General features: G+C 42.0%; 1 protein-coding gene across 1 annotated transcript in view; it reads left to right on the top strand.

Annotated features, from left to right (window-relative positions):
* TESMIN (testis expressed metallothionein like protein) overlaps positions 1-8,128 on the top strand; it is a 63,605-nt gene extending 55,477 nt beyond the window's left edge. Inside the window, exons 9-12 of the mRNA XM_074997935.1 lie at positions 2,697-2,799; positions 4,448-4,585; positions 6,057-6,232; positions 6,678-8,128. Of these exons, the coding sequence (XP_074854036.1) occupies positions 2,697-2,799; positions 4,448-4,585; positions 6,057-6,232; positions 6,678-6,870 (610 nt within the window). The 3' untranslated portion in view covers positions 6,871-8,128. The remainder of the gene's footprint in view (positions 1-2,696; positions 2,800-4,447; positions 4,586-6,056; positions 6,233-6,677) is intronic.
* The last annotated feature ends 16,314 nt before the right edge of the window (positions 8,129-24,442 follow it).

Genomic DNA, 24,442 nt, shown 5'->3' with positions numbered 1-24,442 from the left:
ACTTCACTAGATCGGCTCGAAATGCTCCTCCTAATGCACCCTAATATGCCTTTAGCCTTCTTGGCTACAAGGGCACACTGTTTACTCATATCCAGCCTTTCATCCACTATAACCCCTACTTCCCTTTCCGCTGTACTGCTTAGCCAGTCCATCCCCAGCCTATAACAATGCTTGGGATTCTTCCTCCCCAAGTGCAGAACTCTACACTTCTCCTTGTTGAACCACATCAGATTTCTTTTGGCCCAATCCTCCAATTTATCCAGGTCACTCTAGATTTTATCTCTACCCTCCAACATATCTACCTCTCCCTCTAGCTTTATGTCACCCACACACTTGCTGAGGGTGCAATCCAGTCCCTCATCCAGGTCATTAATAAAGATATTGAACAACACTGGCCCCAGAATTGAGCCTTGTGGCACTTTGCTTGAAACTGACCGCCATCCAGATATTGAGCCATTGACCACTACCTGCTGGGCCCGACCTTCAAGCCAGCTGTCTATCCATCTTATAATACAAGGATCCAATCCATATTTGTTTAACTTATGGGCAAGAATGTTGTGAGAGACTGTATCAAAAGCTTTGCTGAAGTCAAGGTATATCACATCCATTGACTTTCCCATGTCCACGGAGCCTGTTACCTCATCATAGAAGCTAATCAGATTGGTCAGGCAGGACTTGCCCTTGGTGAATCCATGTTGTCTACTTTTGATCACTTTCCCCTCTTCCAAGTGCTCCAAAATGGATTCCTTGAGGATCCCCTCCATTATTTTCCCAGGGATTGAGGTAAGGCTAACTGGTCTTTTGTTCCCTGGATTGTTCTTCTTTACTTTTTTTAAAGATGGGCACTACGTTTGCCTTTTTCCAGTCATCCGGGATCTTTCCCAGTCTCCAAAAGTCTTAAAAGATAATGTCCAAAGGTTCGGCAATGACATCTGCCAATTTCCTCAATACCCTTGGGTGCATTAAATCCAGACCCAAGGATTTGTGTACATCTAGTTTTTCTAGATAGCTCATAACTCATTCCTTCCCCACAGATGGCTGCCCTCCACCTTCCCATACTGCATTGTCTAGCACCACAGCATGGGAGCGCTATTTATCCATGAAGACTGCGGCAAAAAAATCATTGAGTACTTCAGCTTTTCTTGCCGTATCTGTCACTAGTTTATCTCTCTCATCCAGTAACGGCCCCACACCTTCTCTGATAACCTGCTTATTGTTAACATGCCTGGAGAAACCCTTCTTGTTACCCTTCACATCCCTTGCCAGCTGCAGTTCCAATTGTGCTTTCTCTTTCCTGATTGCTCCTCAGCCTTCTCCAACCATATGTTTATATTCCTCCTTAGTCAACTGTCCACGTTTCCATTTCTTGTATGTATCCTTTTTGAGTTTAAGCTGACTAAGGATTTCCCTGTTAAACCAAGCTGGTTCCAGTGAAATCCATGGAATTAGTATCGATAGAATCTCTATGGAACATTGCACTCTTACTTGGGGAAGTTAGAATGGCCAGAGCAGTACTTTCCACAGCCTTCGTACGAGATATGAAGTCCCTACCTCTCCAATGCATACTGCTTTTGAGTCACCTACACTGGAGCACCACAGAGATATCTCTCTCTTGAAAAGGAGATTACTCACCTGTGCAGTAACTGATGTTTGAGATGATTGTCCCTGTGGATACTCCACTACTCACCATTCTTCTCTCTACTTCAGAGATTTTCATGTGATCTCCATTGTAGAGAAGTATCAGAGGGGTAGCTGTGTTAGTCTGTATCCTCAAAAACAATGAGAAATTCTGTAGCAATTTATAGATTAACAGATCTTTTGGCACATAAGCTTTTGAGGACAAATACCCACTTCGTCAGATGAATGTCTGACAAAGTGGGTCTTTGCCCACAAAAGTTTATGCTCCAAAAATCTGTTAGTCCATAAGGTACCCCAGGACTTCTCTTCTTTTTTTTTTTTTTTTTTTTTTCATTTTAGAGAAGGAACTGAGGAGATAGGTTGCATATGCAACCTATGTTTAGGCACCAGCAGTGCGTGAATCAGACACCGTGCATATGCGACCCTTGAGGACACTGCTCTAAAAATTTCCATGTGATCATAAAAAGACATACCAACAGCTACAGTGGAGCACCCACAGGGGGACACCTCTCAAAGAATATCAGTTACTGCACAGGTGAGTGACCTCCTGTTTGAGAGATGTTGCTCATGTCCATTCAATGCCTATCCTGATGGAATGGACAGCAAGAAGGAACTGAGGGAATGGCAGGGCCCTATATCAAGTGCCGTAAAGACATGACTCTATGGGGTACTCAGGCTGACCTGTGGAATACTGCATACTGCTGACCTGTGGAATACATGCATACTGCATGCACACAACAAATTAGAATGGACATGCCCAACATATAAGAATGATTATACTGGGTCAGACCAAAGGACAATCTAGCCCAGCATCCTGTTTTATGACAACAGTCAATGCCAGATGCCCCAAACGGAATGACCTTCACATTTTGAACAACAGTTACAAGGAGGTTAGTAACAATTTTTTGGTGTAAATTAAAAAATGTATTGAACAAGCATCAGATATAGTGTCTGTGTGAGATATGTTTCTTGTTTAATTACCAGAAATTCTCTTTCTTGAAATGTAAAAATGAATATTTTTTATTATTCTATTTTATATTTTGCTTTGTTAATCACAGATATTGCGATTGCTTTGCAAATGGTGATTTTTGCAACAACTGCAACTGTAATAATTGTTACAACAATCCACTTCATGAAACTGAGCGGTTTAAAGCTATTAAGGTAACAAATACAATATGGATCTAGTTTAGACAGGAAAAAATACACAAATGTTTTGTTTGATTTTGTTATGGCAGAAAACTCTGTAGTTTAAAATAATAAGATTTAAAACCTTGATAAAATGGAGGAAAGTCTATATGTTGTTTTTAAATAAAAAAGTTAAGACTTTTCATTAACTTGGTAGGACTTTTCATCCTTTTGAACCATAACTGTACTATGTCAGCTAAACTGGGATGTATGTGCTCCAAAAATTGTAGAGAAGTGAAGCATATCAGAATTTAAGAAAAGGTTTTTGCTTGTTAAGAAAAAACATGTTACGTCTCAAAATACAACAGAAGAAACTGATATTCAAGTTGCTACCCAGCCTGATAGTTGTAAGCAGCTGAGAGGAATGAACACCTCACAGGGCCTTTTTGTTACCTTTTCTGTATGACTCTTGTAGTAATGTAGGGTTCTTTAATGGCAGGCGTGTTGAATGCTGCTTTCTTGGAAGGAAGTTTACCTCCATATACGTAGATTTTGATTTTCCTTTGAGTGGAATACAGGAGCAAAAAACAAGAGAGTTAAGTGCTATGCAAGACACAATAAAGTTTATCTGTCTCAGCCATTACTAGGCAATTATATTATCTAGCTAGTTTTGTAAAATTTGTAACAAAAGAAATCTCTTCTCCCATGGTACATGCTTTGCAATAACTGTATTATTTGGCTTGTGCTCCTAATGTGTAGTAATCTGGAAATCCCCAGTATAGTTCTAAGCACTGTGAATACTGTTGGTAGTAGCTGAAGCTGATCTCATCAGACAGAGAGTTTTGTCACATCTGATCACACAAAGCCATGGCACTTCATTACATTATAGTCCTTGGACTTCTTTCTGTGTCAGCATGGTTCTTCAGAGGGAAAGCTGGAGAGACTTGGTCTCTCCAAGTAGGTGCCTGAAATCCTCTTTGCTACTCCAAATTTCATCCCAAAGAGGATATTTGGGAGAGTATATTTGGTTGCTCTTTCCATTTTCTGTATCACTGTGCTGAAGGCAGACCAGTTGTCTTGCCTGTTCCTTTTACTCAGATTTGTGAGGGACTTGTTACATTTAAAGTCTTTGTTGTCATAAAATCTTAAAGCCTGATTGAAAAACCCATTGAAGTCAAGTGAAAGACTCCCATTTTCTTCAACAAAAGGACTTGATTCAGGCTATTACTGGAATATACATAAATCCTATGAAACCTTCTCAGACAAATATCAGTGGACTGCAAGTTTCTTATGTGGATATTATATTTCTGGAGACAGTGGCTTTAGTTTGCACAGTGAGTGAGTGTTAGGGTTTAGTAGTTGAGTTAAAGTTCGTTTTAAGAATAAAGTGATGTGTATCAGACTAATCCTAGGTGAGCTGGAGAGATTAGATGTCATTAGAGTTTTCCATAAGAGAGAGAGTGTGTAGGACTCCTGGCAGAGCCCTGTCAGCTTGGAATTTTGAGTTATACAACAGGAATTCCCACTTACCTTATGACAGAGATATCGGACTGATATGTATAAATCTATTGACATACCTCTGAGAAATACAAGTAAGTACTTCTTTTATAAACACAGTTGATTTTGTATTTTACATAAAGAAAATTTCTGTGACTGTCACATGCTAAGGCTTTTTATTCTTTAGGCTTGTCTTGATAGAAACCCAGAAGCTTTCCTACCAAAGATTGGGAAAGGGAAACTGGGAGATATTAAACCTCGCCACAACAAAGGATGTAATTGCAAGCGCTCAGGGTGTCTTAAGAATTATTGTGAGTGCTTTGAGGTTAGTCAAGTGAAATTTCTTGGAATTAGTCATGTTCTTAATGGAATTTGATATGTTCTGACCCAGCTGTTTCAGCATAAATAATGTTAAACACTAAAAATAAATGTTTTTCTTTTTTCCCCTCATATTGTTCATTTTAAATCTCAATGAAGTTAGGGGGACAGATTCTTTTTCCTGATCTGTCTGATGTTCACCAGCTAAGAATTTCCCCATGGGGGCAGAACTCTCATCCAGCCCCTATACAAACTGTGCTCCTTGCTCCAGTGTAGAGAATGGGAAGAGGCTGTGTTGGGATGGGAAAAGCATAACTATGCTCTACCAGTTCTGTTATTGTGTGGCACCTTAAGGGCCCCCAGCCCACACATAATCAAAAAGAATTTGAAGTCAGTGGAAGGTTTCCCAGAGTCTTCAGTGAACTTTGGATCAAGACTAACATGCAGATTTTTCCTTTTCATGTGGAAAGATGGCTCAGTTGCTTCTGTGCCATTGCTCCAATCCATCAAGTCCTCCATACGTCTGGAGTCCATGCTTGGGGAGCTGAAGGAAATGGCTGACTGGAGGAAAGGAGTGGGTGGGCCATGTGTAGGGTCAAAAGCATAAACATCATTTCTTTCTGTGGCCCCATAGAGAATACTTGGAAATGCTGATAATAGCCCCTTGCTATATTGACTTTTCTTTAGTCTCCCTCTGAGAGTCTCCAGGATAGATACAACCAGGGTGAGTATCTGGTAGCATAGCTCTACTGAATACTCTTATTAGCGATGTTAATGGTTAACCAGTTTACCAGTAAGCCTCATTCTAAATGTATGAGGCTCACCTGTTACAATAAACTAGTAGAGGCTGGAGCAGCCCCCTGCCCCGTGAGGCTGCCGCATGTGGGGGAAGCTCCAGCATGGCCAGGGCAGCCCCTGTCTGCGGTGGCCCAACCAGGGAGTAGAGGGGATCTGCTGGTTAGGCCACTTCAGCCCAGCCAGGCTGGAGTTACCCTCCTGCCGCAGACAGGGTCTGCTCTGACCGGGCTGGAGAGATCCTGCCCATGGAGCACTGGGAGCCGAAGGTGCAGCCTGGCTGGAGCACCCCTGCCCACAGCACATCTAGAGCCACTGCAGATGGGTGCTGCTCTGGCCAGGTTAGAGCACCCCTACCTACAGTGCTCCCAGGCCAGGCCACTGCAGACAGGCACTGCTCTGGCTGTGCTGAAGTAACCCTCACCCACAGTGGTACAATGGGCAGGGACACGCCAGCCAGGCTGAAGCAGCTCCAGTCCCCTGCACACCATGGCAGAGGCACTTGAGCCCATCCCTAGCAGCCCCTGTCCCCAGCCTGTCCACATACCCATTTAATGATTGATTAGACCTAGTATTTAACCAGTTAACTTATTAAATGGGAGTTTACATTCCTAATTCTTATTTATGATTAGTAATTTATCATTTTGGTGTTTGTGTAAATTAAAGTGTTTTGTTTTTGCCAGGCTAAAATTATGTGTTCCTCTATTTGCAAATGCATTGGTTGCAAAAATTATGAAGAAAGCCCAGATCGAAAAACACTAATGAACATGCCAAACTACACAGAGATTAGAAATAATGAAGAAAACGACCCTAATTCAACATCTACATTTGAAATGTTATCAAAATCTAAGAGAGAGAGGTGAATATTTGGAATTAAAAAGTCAAGCCCATCTATCCTTCCAGCCACTGCATTTCAGATCTTTCTGAAGTGTTCATCACTGAGTTATCTAAAAATAGTGACTAATGGTTTTTGTAATAGCTATGTGTGGGTTCACACTTAATTTTGGATGTATAAGATTAAAAAGATAATTTAAGACAAACCCTTTAGAAATACACTAGGGATACCTTAGGAAGTAGAATTTCTATAGAAAGAGCCACATTTATATTGTTTTTGTTTTTGAAATAAGCTCTTTTGAAAGGAGAATATGCAGACGAGGCACCAGATATGTAAATCTGCACCTCATTTGAATTTTTATTTCCCTCATTTGCATGCCTCTTTCAAAGGAGGAATGCAAGTGTAGACACAGCCATATTGAGTATTACTTACTATTCAACTATTTTATGTGCTTTTCCCCCTCTGGCAGGCAGCCCACTTCATGTATATCCTGGGAAGTGGTTGAAGCAGCATGTGCTTGTCTCCTGGCACAAGCTGAAGAAGCAGAAAAAGAAGCTTACTCTGTTTGTCTCGCAGAACAAATGATCTTGGAAGAGTTTGGGAGATGTTTATCCCAGATTCTACATTCAGAATTTAAATCCAAAGGCCTGAAAGTTGAGTAATGTAAAATGAATGCATTCTAATAGTAGAGTGTTAACTTTATTGTTCATCACTGTATTCTGAGTAATATTTTACTCAGTGGTCTGATTTTGATTTCACATTGGCTTAATTTCATTTACTTAAACTCAGCTGATTGTGCAAGACAGTGGTTTAAGTAAGATCAGAATCAGAACCAAAATGTTTCAGTCACCTAGAATATGTTACTTGTCTTAAATGGTTTTCCATAAAATGACATTGTTACACTGAACCAAATTCCAAAGTCTTTACCCAAAGAGAGGTGCCACTGAAATGCAGTAATTTATGTGCCTCTGAGAGAAGTTTACCTAAAGAAGATATTGAAGTCAGTACTTTTTGGATTAAGTCCTAAAAGAGTTCAGACTTTTAGTACTATAAGTAAAATCAGAAAAGCAGAGAGCTACCTTAGAACTTGTAATAATAGTATAACTTGCAATATACATCTTTTAGCATTTTCTCCATTTTTCTGGTCTGAGAGAAAATAAAATTTTCAACCCCAAATTTTTAGATGTGGCCTTCATTTTTGCAGTTGCAGTTTTGCTCCCACAAAGTTAGATGTGAATGATTGCTACTAATATGTACAGTTCACTACTGGTGCCCCAGAACACCTGCAGAAATAGAAATTGGATGGAGGCACAGCTGAGAATCAGGGCCCCAAAGTTTTCGCTAGCCCTTGTCTCCACACCTGCTCTTTCAGTTACAATAAATAAATGGTTAAAAATTCACTACCCATTTTTGGTGGCAATTTTGTGAATTTTTGGGTTTGGTCTATATATATTTTACCTGCCAATATTCAGTTTACTGGCTGATAACTGATCTCTATATTTTGAAAGTGTTCACATTTTTGCATCCTCACTTAGGTCTACCCTTATTCACACAATAAATATTTAATCAATTGATTTCCAAGTTGTATATATTATCACAAATACTAATGTTCTAAAAACACTCCTTCAGTGCTCCATACAGGAGTTTGATACATCAGACCGGTGTTTTTATTTCATTTGTTTTTATTTTTCACTGTATTCTTCCACTGTATCCCTGGTCCAGGAAATCTTTTAAATATGTGCTTCAGTTTAAGCACCTGGATAAAAGCATCACATTCAACAAGGATTATTCATGTGAATAAAATTAAGCAAGTTAAGTGCTTTGCTGGATGTAAGCCTAAATTTTCTTTCCAGGTATTTCAAATGTAATTTTATTTAATATAACTTTGTTGTGAACTGTTTGTATAAAAAAGCAAATAAATGCAATGTATGCTTCTGAACTTATTTATGGCAATTGAAAGCTAATACTGCTTAGAAGTAGTTTACATGCTGCAGCATTCTGTATTGTGAGCAATTTCTAGAATCAGTGATTGAAAAGAAGGTCTTGATAGCTTAATTTATTGCAGGATTTTCCTATACAGCTTTGTAATGAATGCTACAGGGTTGTGAATTCTGAAGCTCACCACACGCTTCACACTAACTAGTGCTGATGTACACAAAATGTTCTCTAATGTATGTTAACATAGTTATTGTTTCAACAGCACTACAGTTACCCGCAAAAGGGAATATTTAGTGTGAGCTACAAGGTTCTACAGAGGCCGGTTAGTACATGTTGGTGCTCTTAAAATTCACACCCCTCTAGAGGGCCTTGCTATGCCATGTAGACAAATCCTCAAGCAAAAATACTTCAATAAGCCTTTCTCGTGATGACTTTTTTTTGCAGCCTATAGATTTACACGGCATTTAATAGGGTATTTCAGTTCAGTATTGTACAGCAGAGTTCAATTGATCCTTTATCAATCCTTATACAGATACTATCTGAGCACTAATTCCCCTGTCACATATAACAATGTAACTCCTCTAACTCCAACAACTTTGCACTGGTGAATCTGCGAATAGAGTTTCACCTGTTTTATTTAGACATAAACCATTTTAATTAGCTAATCAGAAGAAAAACTAGTGTTATCAAATCATGCAAATATTTAAAATATATTCAGGTTTTATATTAGTAAAATGAAAACTCCAGTAGTTAAAATCCCTAAGCTGACCATCAGCTGAGGACATGAAGGCATTCCCTCCATTGTATAGTATTGCACCACTGTTGGTAATTTATTATTAAGTTCTGACAAGATGGGGATTTTACACTTTCTTCTGAAACTTGGTTTTGGCAGCTTCCAGAAAAAAGGTGTCAGACTAGTTGAACCTTTGGTCTGGTCTGGTAATTGCTGTTACTATAATGGCTGTCTTCCTGTCTGCAAACTTTTCGTATTCGGAAAGTTAAGCATACTTTTCAATTCATTTTGGTATTCGATGTTGAATATCGTGTTTCAAATGAATGCCGAAACCTCATTTTTCACAAAAAACACATAAATATCCAAACACAATGCATTCTAATGACATTGTGTTGACTCAACTTCTCACAAAAATAGCATAGGTGACATGCCTTTCCCTCCCTCTGCTTTGAACTTTAAATCACATATTAAAAGGGCACTATAATTTACTGTTTAAATGTTAATGGCATAATAATTTCACTATATTTAATTTATTGATGATCCTACTCCATAATTTATTTCTAAAATTTGGATTGTATTTATTTAATTTCTTCTCTCTGTCTCCCTCATAGAGTGCAATGCCCTGAAGGAGTTTCAGTTTCATTTCCTTAATACACAGCAAGTCTATTTGCTGTCATTTTTCAGAAAGATAAATTATGTTCTTCCAAATAACTTGAGGTATTAAGAATGGTACTAAGTAGAATGCAGGCTATATCTGCACTACAGAATAGTTCTGCATTACAGAAGGGCGGTCTTATGACTAAGAGTACTGGAACTGAATCATCCCATTCTTATGCAATCTTACTAATCTTTCTGGCCCTGATTCAGGAAGCCATTTAAGCAGGTGCTTGACTTTGTGAATGATTAAGTCATGAAGATAAACACGTGTTTGAGAGTTTTTCATAGTCTGCCTCTGTCTTCCCAACTATACAATGGGTCTAAAAGCACTTTCTTTCTTCCATTGTTTGGAGTAGTTATTTAGGCCCTGTCCCAATGGCCATTAAGTTAAGGTAATCTCTTAATTCACTTCAGTAGGCTTTGGATCAGGCTCTTAAATTGTAAACTCTTTGGGACTGAGACCATCTCTTAGGTCTTGTCTACACTTACAGCTCACCAGCAGCACAGCTGCATAATAAAGATGCTACCTATGCTAGCAGCAGAGCTTTTCCTATGAGCATAGTGAATTGACCTTTCCAAGAAATTGCAGCCTGTCAATGGGAGAAGCTTCCCCATTGACATACATTGTGTACATGACTGTTAGGTTGGTATAATTATGTTGCTCAGGATGTGGATTTTTCACACCCCCGAGTGATATATTTATACTTACATATATCTGTAGTGTAGGCCTGGCCTGAGAGACAAAAGCATTTCCATCCACATATTGATGTCTGTATTGGGAGTGAAGTCAGTATAATTGCATTGCTCAAGGAAGTCAATTTTACACATCCATAAAGCAACATAGCTATACTGACATAAGCCTGTAGTGCAGATCAAGCCATATATATGTAGGCACCGAGCACAACAGGGCCCCAACATTTACTATTGTAATACAAATAATAATAATACCGTTAGGATGTTCGGGCCAGGAAGAGATGTGTAGGGAACTTGCAAAACCAAACTGCAGTCCTTTGAGCGTACCACAAAATAATGCTTTCATGGATCATAATTATAATGTGGATATTTGCCATTCAGTATTATCCACTTCAGAGACAAATATGACTCAGTATTAAATTACTATAATCTGATGCACTGATGTAGGAGTAACCCTGACACTATCTCTTTGAGAGCCCTTTTTTTAAAGTAATTGCATTAGTAATAGACTATTACGCAGTAATCTTATGTTCCTACAAAATTAAGGTAATTACTGTAGCTGGAAACACATCCCCCTGTATTCCATACTAACAAGGAAACTGGTTACAGGCAATGCAATGTTTTAGTATTTATAAAAGAAATTCACTAAGGTATAATTATGTTATTGGAAGTGGGAAGGGTGAAAGTCTTTACGTTTGGGAAGAGCATAGAGACAAAATAGCAGTTAAAGATACAAATGTCTGTTCTTCTGAATACATGAAGAAAAAGCATTTCTATTTAGGTGTCTTTCTCCAGTAATATAGAGAAAATATACTGGGAACATGTGAATGTAGTTCTGAGTTTTGACAGAGGTAGATATATGTGTTTGAAATAGACATTGTGTTTTGTATAAACATACATTCTTCTCTGAAAAGAATTACCCAGAGTCTGCAGAATCTTGGGGTCACTTATTTTATGCATTAGAAAATGTGTCTGAGCATTTACTTTGAGCAAACATACATAGTGCTACATTCAGCTCATAATTAGTCTGTATTAATGTTATAGAATGTAATGAATTTTAAAATTTATTTTTCTTTAGTTTTTCTTATACCTGTACAAAGCCTTGGGCCCCTCTCAGAATTTTAAAGATAAGGTTAAATATTTTAAAATTAACCATGCAAAACGTCAGTTCATAATTTTTTCCAAGTTCTGTATTAACAGACGTGTCTTAACGATACTCCTGGATTGTAAGACACACCTAAACTGACTTTCAACTCTCCAGTGAAATACCAGTGAGGAGATACGAATGTTCCTGCATGTCAGTTAGATGAACAAATCCAGGCCCTGTCAGACAAAAGGGGCAGTGAATTCTGTAGGGTCATTCATAAAGAACTTGTCACACTGCCTTCTGAGACTCCGGCTAGATTTATACAGTTTACATAGCACTTCTCATTCACGGCTATGCATCAAGCCTAAAGTTACAAGCAAGCTTTTGCATATTTCAATTTCTAAAAGGTAGCAAATAATACATGCATGTGCCCTGTATTCTAGACACCTTGACAGTAATTAAAATTGCAGTTTCATTAATGAAATAAAGCAACACTTAATAGTAAACTGCCCTTTGCCTTTCTTTGGCATCTCACACTTTTACAAATGTGTGACGATAGTCAGCCTGCTTCAGAAAAAGTGTTTCTTCTTCAAAGAGTGTTCCTGTGGGTACTTCTCTTTAGGTGAATCTGCATCACTGCATCTGTGATTGGAGATTTTCAGTGTCAGTGGCTCATTGGGTTGCATGTGCACTATCCTTGTTTCACGCCACTTCTGGCAGTTACAATGGCACTGTGTAACCAAACCTCCCAGTTCCTTCTGTACTACACTGCGTTTAAGACAGTTCATCTGAATTTGCCTTTACCTTAAGGATTAGATTTAGTTTTAGAATCCAGTTAATTAGTAGTTTAGCTACCCATCTCTTCCCCATTTATATTTTTCTTCTGTAGAAAAAATTCTTAGTAGTTTAAGTATCAATGCTTATTATACCTTTTATTCCAATAGGCATGTGTGGATCTCCAGGTTTTTAATCATACCTTATATGCCTAGATTCAATCCTGAACTTTGACAGACATTTGCAATATGTTTTGGCAAGACACATGTCCTACAAAAGTTCTTCTATTGCCATGAACTTAAGATTCACACCAGAAAAGCGAGGGACCTCAAACTAAAATTTCACTGATGGAGAAGTGTCTGCACCCAATATCCAATCCAGGATCATGGACACCACTTGGGCACCAGTCTTCAGCATCACCTGAGCAACATTCCCCACCATGCTCTCTGAGGAAACAGTACTCCTCCAAAATAACGACAAAAACTTGTACAACCTCTACTCACCAGAAATAAGCTAAAAGGGTATGATCCCCACCTATCTGACACTATCAGTACCAACTACACAGTGGTAGATTACATCTGAGATGACAGGGCTGTCTAATACCATAGGCGCCATGTTAGCCAAACATCCTAAGTGAGCAGGCTCAGAGAGAAGCAGGAAAGAGAAATCAGCCATCCCTTCTTGCATCAATGCATACTTTCATACACAAAACAGCATTGTCAGTGGCAGCATCTCTAATGGGTTGGGTCACAGAAATCCACTTGGGCTTGTCCACCAATATTCTGATCTAGCCACTGAGCCTGGCTTATTTTCCCTTGCAGCTTCCCACCACCCTGTCCTTCTGGGCCAGAAACTCTTGTCTACTAGAGCTCATGCGCAGACTTGGGATTACTGCCCCTTTGCAAAGCAATACAGATGCTGAACAAGTTCAGCTCCTGGAGGCTCATCTGTAAGTGTGCAGCATCCAGAAAACCAACTTAAGACCCCATCTGCCAAATTTCCCCAAAACCACCTCCCTCCCAGTTGTCAGCTAGTTACATCGTTGTGTTGCCCAAGTGATGACTGGTGTTGCGTTACAAGTCACTTGAATGCCAAAGCAACAAAATGTTATCCTTATTGTATGAGTAAAGGGCAGCAGAATTGTATTTAACCTGTCCTGACTGTGAGTGCCTTCCGCCACTGAAGTCCCAGATCCCAGTGGAGAGCAAGGAGCAGGACAGTTGTTTTGCTTGATGGCCTGCATAAGAACCACAAATACTATTTCACATGCCCTTCTGTAGTGTTCTGCAGACAGCACTGATTAGGCTCCATAGACAGTCCTTTTTTATTTTTAAGTGATCATCACTTTAGAGCTGAAATGCTTACACCTGCTCTGGCACAGTGCACTAGCAATGAGGTTACCTCATTGTGAGCTGGAACCTCAAGAGGCCAACTTGCAGAGGTCAGAGAGGTGACAGCAGAAGATGTTGGTGCAGGGCCATTGATAACAAAGTGGTGGAGTGAACAATGGTACAAGAAACAACTTTGGCCAGAGGGAGTGATTGTTTCCTCCAATCAAAGCACCTTCTTCCCCACTTTCTTCCCCCCACGTCTGGGAGATGAACGCATGTGAAAGACCCTGTTAAGTTTTGAGTCTCCACTAACCAAGGACAACAGTAAATGAGGTGTGCTGGAAGCAAAAGAGACTGACATTTTAGAAACTATGGGCAGCGTATGTTTGTCTATGGTTTAGTAACTTTGCTCCAGAATGCTCAGTCTGTGAAACCTATGTCTCCTAGTAGGCTAAGTGTTTTAAAATGTATCATTTGCAAAGGTCATTTTCACTTATAGTTGCCATCTTGGGGAGTTTCTGTGCTAAACATTTTTATTATCATTACTCTTCAAGTGTTTGCTCATATCTACTTGAGTTAGATGTGTGTGTGTGCATGTATGGCTATCAGAAATTTTTTCTTAAGCAACTGCTAGTCAGGTCAGCTGGGGAGCCCCCTAGAGTGTTGCCTATGTGAAACCTATATACAACACAGCATCCCTTCAGTTCATTTTTTACTGCCAGTGAGGCTTTTCCTATTGCGGCTGAAGTGCCTGTTAGTATGCCACTTTCCCCTAGCTCGCTTGTGTAAATAAGTTGTAAACAGTTGTATGTAGCATTTCCATTATTTTAGTTCAGGTAGTGTTAGGTATAGTTGTCCGGTAGGGAAGTATTTTTTTCTCCTCATGCCATTTTCCCCTGTCTGGGCTAAGGGAATGAAAAAGTCTCATGGCATTAAGCAATGCTGTGACTGCTTGAAGTGCTAGCGAGTGACCCTCATGACTCCTGCTTTCATTGTTTGGATGAAGCTCATCAAACAGGTAAGTGCCATGTCTGCAGGGAATTCAAGCTCCAGACCTGTAAGGAGCATGGCTTTCAGCTCTGGCAGCTCCTCGTGGAGTCAGCACACCCCCATCCTGGTGCCTAGCACATAGTCGTTGGCTCTAGGCTTGGTGCCAAAAAGGAGCTTGACTCGTCTGAAACCTTCAGCTTGGCACTGCTTCCACTTTCTGGTGCACACCTCCAAAATGCTCAAGTTGTCGGCATCAACACCATTGACAGCAGCATTGTTGGCGCAAAAGGTACCAGATGCTGCTAGGACCCAAGTTCCTGATGCCCCTGAATCATGTGCACTGATCCCTATCCTTCTGGACTCACCCAGAGGTGATCCAGTGCCAGTTGGTCCTTCAGTGACACCTTATGGGTCCCCACTTCAAACCTCTGGCCACTTGTTCTCCCCTGGTAACTGGCTTTCCTGGTGGCTATCACCTTTAACAGAAAGGGGTCTGAGGTCCAGGGCCTCATGTCGGAGCCCCTGTACACAGTTTTCCATAAGGACAAGGTCCAACTCCGCCCTCACCCAGCTTTCCTGAGGAAAGTAGTTTCTGGGTTCCATACTAGCCCGGACATGTTCCTGCCTGTTTTCTATCCTAAACCTCATTGCTCCCAGCAGGAGCAACAGCAGCACTCCCTCAACATAAGATAGCTGCTTGCCTTCCATATTGTCCAGAGCAAGCCTTCCTGTAAGACCTCGCAGCTCTATGTGGCCATCGCTGAGCACATGAATGAACTCCTGGTTTTGTTGCAGTGCAGCTCCTCCTTGATCATGTGCTGTGTATGGGTGTGCTATGAGCTCAATATTAAGTTTCCCCACTACCTGTCATGGCACATTCTATGCAAGCTCAGGCCTCTTTAACAACCTTCCTGGTGCTTGTGCCTCTCTAGAAAATCTGTCATGCTGATGCGTGGTCCTTTGTATATACCTTTACATCTCACTATGCTATTGTGCAGCAACCCAGACAAGTAAGTGTCTCTCTCCTTTTTTTACATAACAACAGACATACTGGGTCAGACCAAAGGTCCATCTAACAGCGGCCAATGCCAGGTGCCTCAGAAGGAATGAACAGAACAGGTAATCACTAAGTGATCCAATCCCTGTCATCCAGTCTCGGCTTTTGACAAACAGAGTCTAAGGGCATGGGATGGCATCCCTGCCCATCCTGGGTAATAGCAACTTATGGACCTGTGCTCCAGGAACTGATCTAGTTCTTCTTTAACACTATTAAACGTGGACTTCACAGCATCCCCAGCAAAGGGATCCACAAGTTGACTGTGCGCTGTTTGAAGAAATAAGTTATTTTTGTTGTTGTTGTTTAAACTTGCTGCTTATTAATGTAAGGAGACTGTTAGCCCCATACTAAAACTCAGTGGGGTTTTGGGCTGGCTAGCCCCAGTACCAAAAGAAAGGGAAGGGTCCATGAAAAATCAGGACCCTGAGACTGACAATGCCCGGGAGCAATGGGAAGAGGCCAATGCCCCAGGTCAGCCTGGTTGACAGGGCAGGCAAGCCAATGAGGGAGTCAGGAGTCCTGTCCTCTGTGTGAGCTGGATCTACCTGAGTGAGATTTAGGGGGCCTGAGCTAAGGAGACAAAATGTGTCTAAGCTGCACTGGGAGCAGAGCCATGCCAGCCAGGGAGATCCTGAGATGCAACCCAGCAGTAGAGCCATGCCACAGGGAGCGCTGCAGCCAGAGATCCTGAGACTTAGCATAGCAGGCAGACCCATGCTGGGAGTGGGGCTGCATCCATCCACAGAGCCAGAGGGGTCAGAGAAGCAGCCCAGGAAGTGGAGGCAATGTGGCTGAAAGTAGAGCTGAAGCATGCTGGAGCTGGATGTGGTGAGCAGCATGGCGCCTAGGTAGAGGCCCAGTGCAGGGGGCCTCCACAAGTCCAGAGGCCCTGCAGGCCAGACTGGAGAGGGTCTGATGCTGAGGAGAAGGGTCCTGCCACCCAGAGCAAGTGTCTGACCTGCAGCACAGCCAGGTCCTGAGAAGGAGGCCTGGGACCAGCAAAGATCAGACTGTGACTTGCCCTGATATTCCAGAGATGCTGTTTCTGAGGTCTCAGGGCCATAGAGCAGAGCAATGTGTTTTCCCTTTAACTTTTCCATTTTTTTCCCTATTTCTAAGATTAATTTTGTTTAATAAATTGTATTTACTTTAAATTACTTTGCAATCATCAATGGGTCATGGAAGTGTTCATGTAAAGAGAGGGCCGTGGAGTCAGAACACCCAAGCCTCTGCTCCAGGTAACCACAACGGGGTCCTAGGTTGGAGCCCCCAGGAATCCTAGGCCCAGCCTTGTTGGGGTTACATGGACTCTGCCACATAGGAGAGTGGAAGGGGAGCTCTTGAGGTCAGAGAGGCCTTTGGGTAAAGGAAGTGGCAGTGGGGACATGGATCTTTTTGCTGGCCCATTTCACCAGGGCAGTGTAGAAGCCAGAAGAGTTCCCCTCAATAGTGGGACCATTCCCCTGCTTACATAGTTTTCATTGGGTGACCCCATTTCCTGTGTTAATTGAAGGATTAAATAACACTTCCCTATGCACGTCCTTCACATGAATCAAGATTTCATAGACCTCTCTCATATCCCCCCTTAGTTACCTCTTTTCGAAGCTGAAAAGCCACCATTATTTTAATCTCTCCTACAGTTTCATGTCTCTAACCATTTTAGTAGCCCTTCTCCTCTATACCTTTTGCAATTCACACACGTGTGTGTGTGTGTGTGTGTGTGTATATATGAAATGCAGTTACCAGACTGCACATAGTATTCAAGATGTGAGCGTACCATGGATTCATGTAACCACTTTATGATATTTTCTGTCTTATATATTACTTTTCTAATAGTTTTTAAGATCTCATTTGCTTTTTTGCTTTTTTGACTGCCACTGCACAATTAGTGGATATTTTCAGAGAACTCTTCACGATGACTCCAAGATCTCTTTCGTGAGTGGTAACAGCTATTTAGACCTCATCATTTTATATGTATAGTTGAGATTGATAAATGCAGAGTAATGCATACAGGAAAACATACAGCCCACCTTCATCCCTCTGTAAACTCAAACCCCCTTCTTAATTTCAGTTCCTGGAGAAAATGCTGCGTGAGTATTTGACAAAGACAGTGTACATGCTGGCTGCTGCTTGGTAAGTGCTGTCTATAAGGGTAAGTCTACGCTTACTGTGGGTTCGATGCACTGCGATCAATCCACTGGAGTTTGATTTTGCCGTGTCAGTGAAGGCATGGCAAAACTGATCTCTCTGGGCTCGGCTGTTGACCCTAGTACTCCATGCTGCCATGTGAAGTACGGGACAGAGGCACAAGCCTGAAAAGCCCTGATCTATACCAGAGTACACAGTTGATCCTGATATGCTAATTCTAGGTACAATAATGGCAAGGCTAGAACTGCGTACCTGGGATCGACTGTGATCCCTAGGATTGACCAGGCCTAAGACAGGGAAATCTCTCCTGCTCTGTTGTCCCTTTCCCCTGCTATGCAGAGATGGGATATATGGGGCAGGGGGTACTCATCTCAGACATCAATCATACCTCAAAGTGGAGTGGCCCTGCCGTGTTTGACACTCTCCATGACCCTTGCTCTGCAGAAATGGCGTACAGCGGCAGGGGAACACCCTGGTCTCACGGCTGCTGTGCATAACCCTCTTCCCCATCCCCTGCTCTGAACAGCTAGCAGGAGGGTCATGGAAGCAGCTCTACTGCAGGAAGGAGTAAGATGGGGAGAGGAGCAGCTGAACACATGCTGCCAAACAGCAATCTCATCCATAGGATGAGTTGAGGCTGCCACCCCCAGGCCCCACACTTTTGGGGGTCCCTCAACAGCCATCCCACTTGTCCTATGGACAGAAGTGGGAGGATTTCCAGGGGCAGGGTATGAATAGTGGTGGCAGCAGCAGCCACAGGCAATCATGTCCCCATATCCCACCGCGCACTCACCACGTAGCACTCTGCCGCTGCCTCCTGGCCTGCTGAGCTCTGCTTCTCAGCAGGGTGCTGGGAGGCCTCCAGCCTCCTGCAGAGAGTTGGATTCAGTGGGCCAGAAGGGCACAGCGGAGTGCTGCGTGGTGAGTGCAGGGAGGTGGGAGTGGCAAGGAGTGATGCCCTGTCACTGCTGTTGCTGCCCATGCCCTGTCCTTGGTAATAGCTGGCCAGGCTTGCTGAGGAAGGGGTGAGGCTCAGGGTGGGGGGGCTACCCAGGGCCCTGCACCTGGGGAACTGTGGGGGTGATGTTTCGCCAGGCCTTGCCCCCCCCCCACTTAGGATGGCCCTGCTCTGCCCTTTAGGACAGCTCTGCCCCTTCCCCTGCCTTAGGACAGCCCTGCTGCCAGATGTAAATATGCATGATCCATTTATCAACTTGGTGAGTGAGATAGCAACACCGGGCAGGCCATATATGGCCCGTGGGCCGGATTTTGCCAATCCCCACCCTAGAATTCACACAGTAAAGTCCTGGTCCTAATCTAGGACTCTTAGTCATTAACATGAAACAAATAATAGTAACAATAATAGACCTTTCATCTTGGTCTTCAACTATGACCCCACTCTGTTTTAAATGTATACATGTATGTTTATCCTCATGGCAGCACACAGAGAACAGATACTACATGCCTCTCTGCATTGTGTATAAATCAAGTGGAACCCCATTTATCCAATCCAAGGGGATGGGAGCCACACTGGATAATCAAAAATTTGGATAAGTTGGAGAATGGACAAAAAGAGCAGGCTATCATAGGCAGTGGCGAAATCCTCCAGCAATCATAACCTTTCCCTGCTGCCTCCCCCACCCAAGCCTTTCACTGATAAAAGTAACAACACAGTGCAGCATAGAAACAGCTTTTCACCGTGCCATGTAGCTATGTATATTCTATATTTGGCTACAAGGACATGCAAGGCCTACATGAAACCAAAGTATTGCTGGAGCTATCACTCTCATGGGTGATCGTACTCAGCAGTGCACGTGCTTTTTGTGCGTGTGACAAAAAGGAGGCCAGGCAAAAAAGAACTTGTGTTAGTTCTGGCCGTAGTCTTTCCCAGATCAACTGTGCCTCACAGGTGCTAAAAGTAGAGGAGCATGGGAAGTTGATGGGTGGAGGAGAGGGTACTGCAGAACATCTGGGTTTGAAGTGGTTTAGAGTTTACAGTTTGGTTCAATGGCTGTCCGCAGTCCTCTTCCCAAAATGAAATATTTTTCCTTCTCTGCTTTTAAACAATTCTTGTTCTTCTTCTAGTAGGAATACAATTAAAAACATGCAGACCCATTATCTCAGCCAAACAACATGTAAATATGTGCTATAGTCTAACATCAGGACAGTGACACGAAAGACAGGGAACAGCAAACCATTCAGAGTGCAGGTAAGCACCCAGAAGTTTTAGACGAGTATAAAAACCTACATTGCATAAACTGCCCACAGACCCGAGATTATGCTGTCATCGTCTGCTAGGTCATGTTGTTCTTTCTTGTAAAGCATGTGAGTTATCTGATCTCACATGAGTGACAAATTCTTCTGGAACCAATTTAAAGAAGCTGAAGCCACCGGATAACTCTTCTGTCAGTGTACAATGTCACTGAGCATACAGGAAGTATTATACATGACTTAGTTGTTCACATACAAAGGATACAATACCATTTTCAAGAACAGATATCCTGCTCCAATGTGGTGAGTGAGCCTCTGATGTAAAATTTCAGTAATTAGCAAACATGGCATTTGTTCCAGAATGTCAAAAGCATCTCACTCGTAAGATGCCGTTGTTCCATAGATCTTCCATGAGTACCAAACATATCCTAGCACAATATTTGTGAAAGATTGATATACAAAACCCCACTTCCATCATGTTCAGATTTCTGAACAAACTTTCAGAAGCCAGTGATGTGTGAAAGCTGATAAAGGAGGAAAGCTAAGAACTTTATTGAAATAAAATCAGAAAAGCCAACTACCCACAACCAAAAAAGAAGCATTGAAGCAGTACAAATGCATTGCTATCTTTTTAATCCATGTATTAACGAAAGCATTGTCTTTGACATGTCTGATAAGAGCCAGCAGATGTTGTCTCTGTTGGGCCAGAGACTTTCAAAGGAGGAAGCTCCATCTGAATATTTCATTCTCTTTAAACAGCTGGCGTGTGGGATGACTTTGATGAACGGGTCAAACACAGGAGAAAGCTTAATGTGACTGCAGGAGAAATTGGAACATTAGTCAGGTAGCAGTATTCATGTCTTTTGTGAAAGCAGAGACACCTGTCTTGTGTTTTGAATATGGCTACCGTGCAGATATCTGGAAATTGTAAATATTACTGTTGCTTTTTACATTAAATACCACTCAGGGTTGCCAGCCATCAGTAAATTTATGGACAGTTCAAAAAAAAATTAGCCAAAATTGGACGTGCCTGTAAAGTCAGTTAAAAAAAGTGCAATAAAACTTTAAAAAATAGCAGTTATTCTATAAGGTGGTTTTCCAAACTTGGGGGCATGAAGAAATTCCAGGAGGGGGCATGAGGTGTCCCATCCCCGCTGTCATCACCCTCATTCCAAGAAAGAATCAACCTTTGCTTCCGGCTCTCAGCCCCTGCCATTTTAGGTGAGCAGCCTGGCACAGCCGTTATAAAAAACAGGCAGCTGGCGAAGACCCACATGGAGCTAGCTGCCTCCTGCAATGGTTTGGGGGAAGGGAGGTTTGCGGGGAAGAGAGGAGGATGGGGTTAGATGGGGAAAGGGGGGCCTGGCACGGGGCAAAGGGAGGGGTGGGGGATGGGGTAAGAGCGGGGGGCTGGTGGTGCCTGGGTTTGGGGGAGCGGCAGAGCTCAGGCAGGCAGCTCACGGGGCTCAGGTGGCTGGCCCCAGCAGCTTGGATGGGCAGCTGGCCCTGGCAGCTGGTGGGAGGGCAGGCAGCTCTGGCAGAGCAGGGCTTGGATGGGTTGGCAGCTGTTGCAGGCAGCTCTGGCAGCTGGCATGAGGCTCAGGCAGCTGGCTGTCTGGGGCTGCACCAGGCACTCACAAGGTGGGGGCTGTTGCCATTAGGCTGGGGGGTCCATAGTTGGCCTCTGGGCTGGGACTGGGCCTGCACTGTGTCCAACACCCCAGCAAGGACCACAGCTGGTTTCTCAAGGGCCCAGGTCACATTTGCAGCTCTGGGGCCATGCCAGCAGCCAATTTGGGATGGAGCTGGTGCCCATAGGGTCAGGGCCATGTCCAGCATGGGGCTGAAACAGGCCTTCACAGCCTGTGGCTGGGCTGGTGTCAGCCCAGCAGGGGTCAAGTTCCATCAGGACATAAGGGGACCCCAGGGTGGGGAGGCACTAAGGCTCCTGCGGTTGGCGTGTGGCTCAGGGTGAGGCGGCATGGCTCCACTGAGGTTGCTAGCCGCCATCTTCCAGCCAACTTTTCTGGCAACCCCATTCATAAATTAGTATGCAGCCCATTCAATATTGAAGTCAATACATTGCCAGAAGTATTGCAAGAACAAGCACTTGAAATAAAATATGATTCAAGTGCAAAAGATAATTTTGAAAACTCAAGCTAGGAGGAATTTTGAATAAAATATTTCCCAGTGTGCAGCGCTACGTATTATTCTTCCATTTTTGTCAATGTACTTCTGTGAAAAAAGCTTTTCAAGTTTTAGTCACATTAAAAACATCACAGAGAAATTGACTGGATGTCAAAAACGATTTGCGTTGTGCACTTTCATCTTTCAAACCTAGGATTTCTCAACTTGTGAAGAAAATGCCGTCTCATCCTTCATATTAAATTCATTTTGTTTCTGCTGTTTCTGGTGTTAAATTACATTTTTATTAAATTTTTGGGCCAAGAAAAACTATTTGTGTTTATTTTTAATTTTAAATAACATTTTTATGTCAAGTTTTTGTGTTTATTTTAAATTACAAATTGAAGATTTTATTAAAAGGGTGGTTGGATGATGGTAAAAGAAGAGGTGGAGGGGTGTGAGGGTGTCTTAAAAATCAAAAGGGGAGCATGATGCTGAAAAGTTTGGGAACTACTGTTCTATAGCAATTAAATTTCTGCTGTGCTGCTTCAGCCATTTTACTGCATAGCAATGGAAATTGGATGGTTTTGTTTTTTTATTTAGCTCAATAGTTGCGGTGACAATGTGAATCATGGGATCCATGCAATGTAACTGAAGAGTAACTGGCTCGTTATCAAGCCATAACTCATTGGAGTCGTTGGACTCATTATTCTCCTCAGCATAATTCATTTGTCTCATAGATTTTGACATTGTAAACTTTAACGGTAGGCAATATTAAATTACATAAATTGCCAATGTGTTGACGCTGAGTTGGTGGGATACGGTAGATGATAACATCACACAGATCACATGATTCATGTTATGTCACCGCAACCTATACTATGCAGTTATGAATATCAACTGGCAAGATAAAGTTGCAAATGCAGATATCCTGTCAAGGTCTGGCATACCAAGCCTCATAGGAATCCTCAACAGCAGAAGTATGGCTTGACCATGTGCAAAGAATGGGTAACAAATGTCTTCCCAAATAAATCCTCTTCAGTGAACTGTCATGTGGGTTGAGAACAAGAGAATGACCAAAGCTAAGATTTAAGGACACATGCAAAAATGCCATGAAAAAATTCGACAGCGATCCAAAATCCTGAGAAGCTTCATAATCAGATCAAAATACTTGGGAACAACTGCTACAGCAGGGCACACCATCCTTTGATAGTGTATGTACAAGCCACACAAAAGAACTTCATCTTAGATGGAAAAATTCTCCGACTCAAGAATTTGTAAATCAACTGACATACGGTTATTGTAATCGACTGTGCAAATCCAATATTGGACAGATATGCCACGAGAAAAGCTGCACACTCAAACAGTCCCCATAGATCCTCACTTTACCTCTGCTAACCACCATCTCTCCAGGTGAAAAGGAGTCATAGTAGCATAGTATAGGTTGAGGTGATGTAACGTGAATCATGTGATGTTATCATGTACATTATCCCACCAAGTCAGTGTCAGCGCATTGTCTATTTATGTATTTAATATTGTTTACTGTTAAAGTTTACAATGTCAAAATCTATGAAAATAATGGATTGTGCCAAGGAGAATAATGAGTCCAGTGACTCCAATGAGTTTTGTCTGATACAGAGCCAGTTACTAAGAAATCAAAAGGTAGAGCATATGTGTTTTCATCCAAATGGCTAGTAGACAGTGAGTTCAAAGACTGAATTTGCATAGACATGGAAAGCAAGCACAGCACCAAATGCATTTGGTGTAAACAGGTGTTCAGTATAGCTCCTGGTGGAGTGCGAGAAGCTCGTAGCTGTGCTGCAAGTGGTAAGCACCAAAGCATAATGTCTGCAAGGAGATCTAGCCCTGGAACTGAGTTTTGCTGCTAAAGTAAGTACAACAGTGGCTAATCACCAGAAAATGGTCACCGAATGTGAACTAAAAGTAGCAACCTTCTTAGCCAGACAAAAACCTACCACTGAGTTTGATGGACAAAATCTTGAACAATGTTGCCGATTGGTTTCCTGATTCCAAAATTGCAGAAGATTTTACTTGCTGTAGAACTAAAGTATCCATGATGATTAAACTTACAGGACCATGACTAACTAAATTAAAATGAGTTAAATAACATATTGTTCTTGTGATGTATGCTTGACAACGATTACTTTTCACTTTGGGCCATTTATGTCGTCTTAATATACTATAAAAATTATATCAGTAAAAAAAATTGTCTGTCAAGTTTTTCCCATTTTGTCTGCAAATGAAATTTTTGTGGGTTGGCAATCCTAATACCACTCCGAAGAATATAAGGCGTGTAATATGTTGTTAACACTTCAGCGTCCATGACTTCCAAATTTAAATGTATTAATATAAAATGAAATAATTACTAAAACAAACTGGTTTAAATTTTACCAGAATTTAATGGGACTTTTCACTGTGATATTTACAATAAATTTTGAAGGTAACATATTTGGTTTGTTTACTTTTACAG

The sequence above is a fragment of the Carettochelys insculpta genome, chromosome 6 (genome assembly GCF_033958435.1).
Source record: "Carettochelys insculpta isolate YL-2023 chromosome 6, ASM3395843v1, whole genome shotgun sequence".
NCBI lineage: Eukaryota > Metazoa > Chordata > Testudines > Carettochelyidae > Carettochelys > Carettochelys insculpta.
The sequence above is the reverse complement of the archived record's forward strand: the minus strand, read 5'-3'. Positions and strand labels throughout refer to the sequence as shown.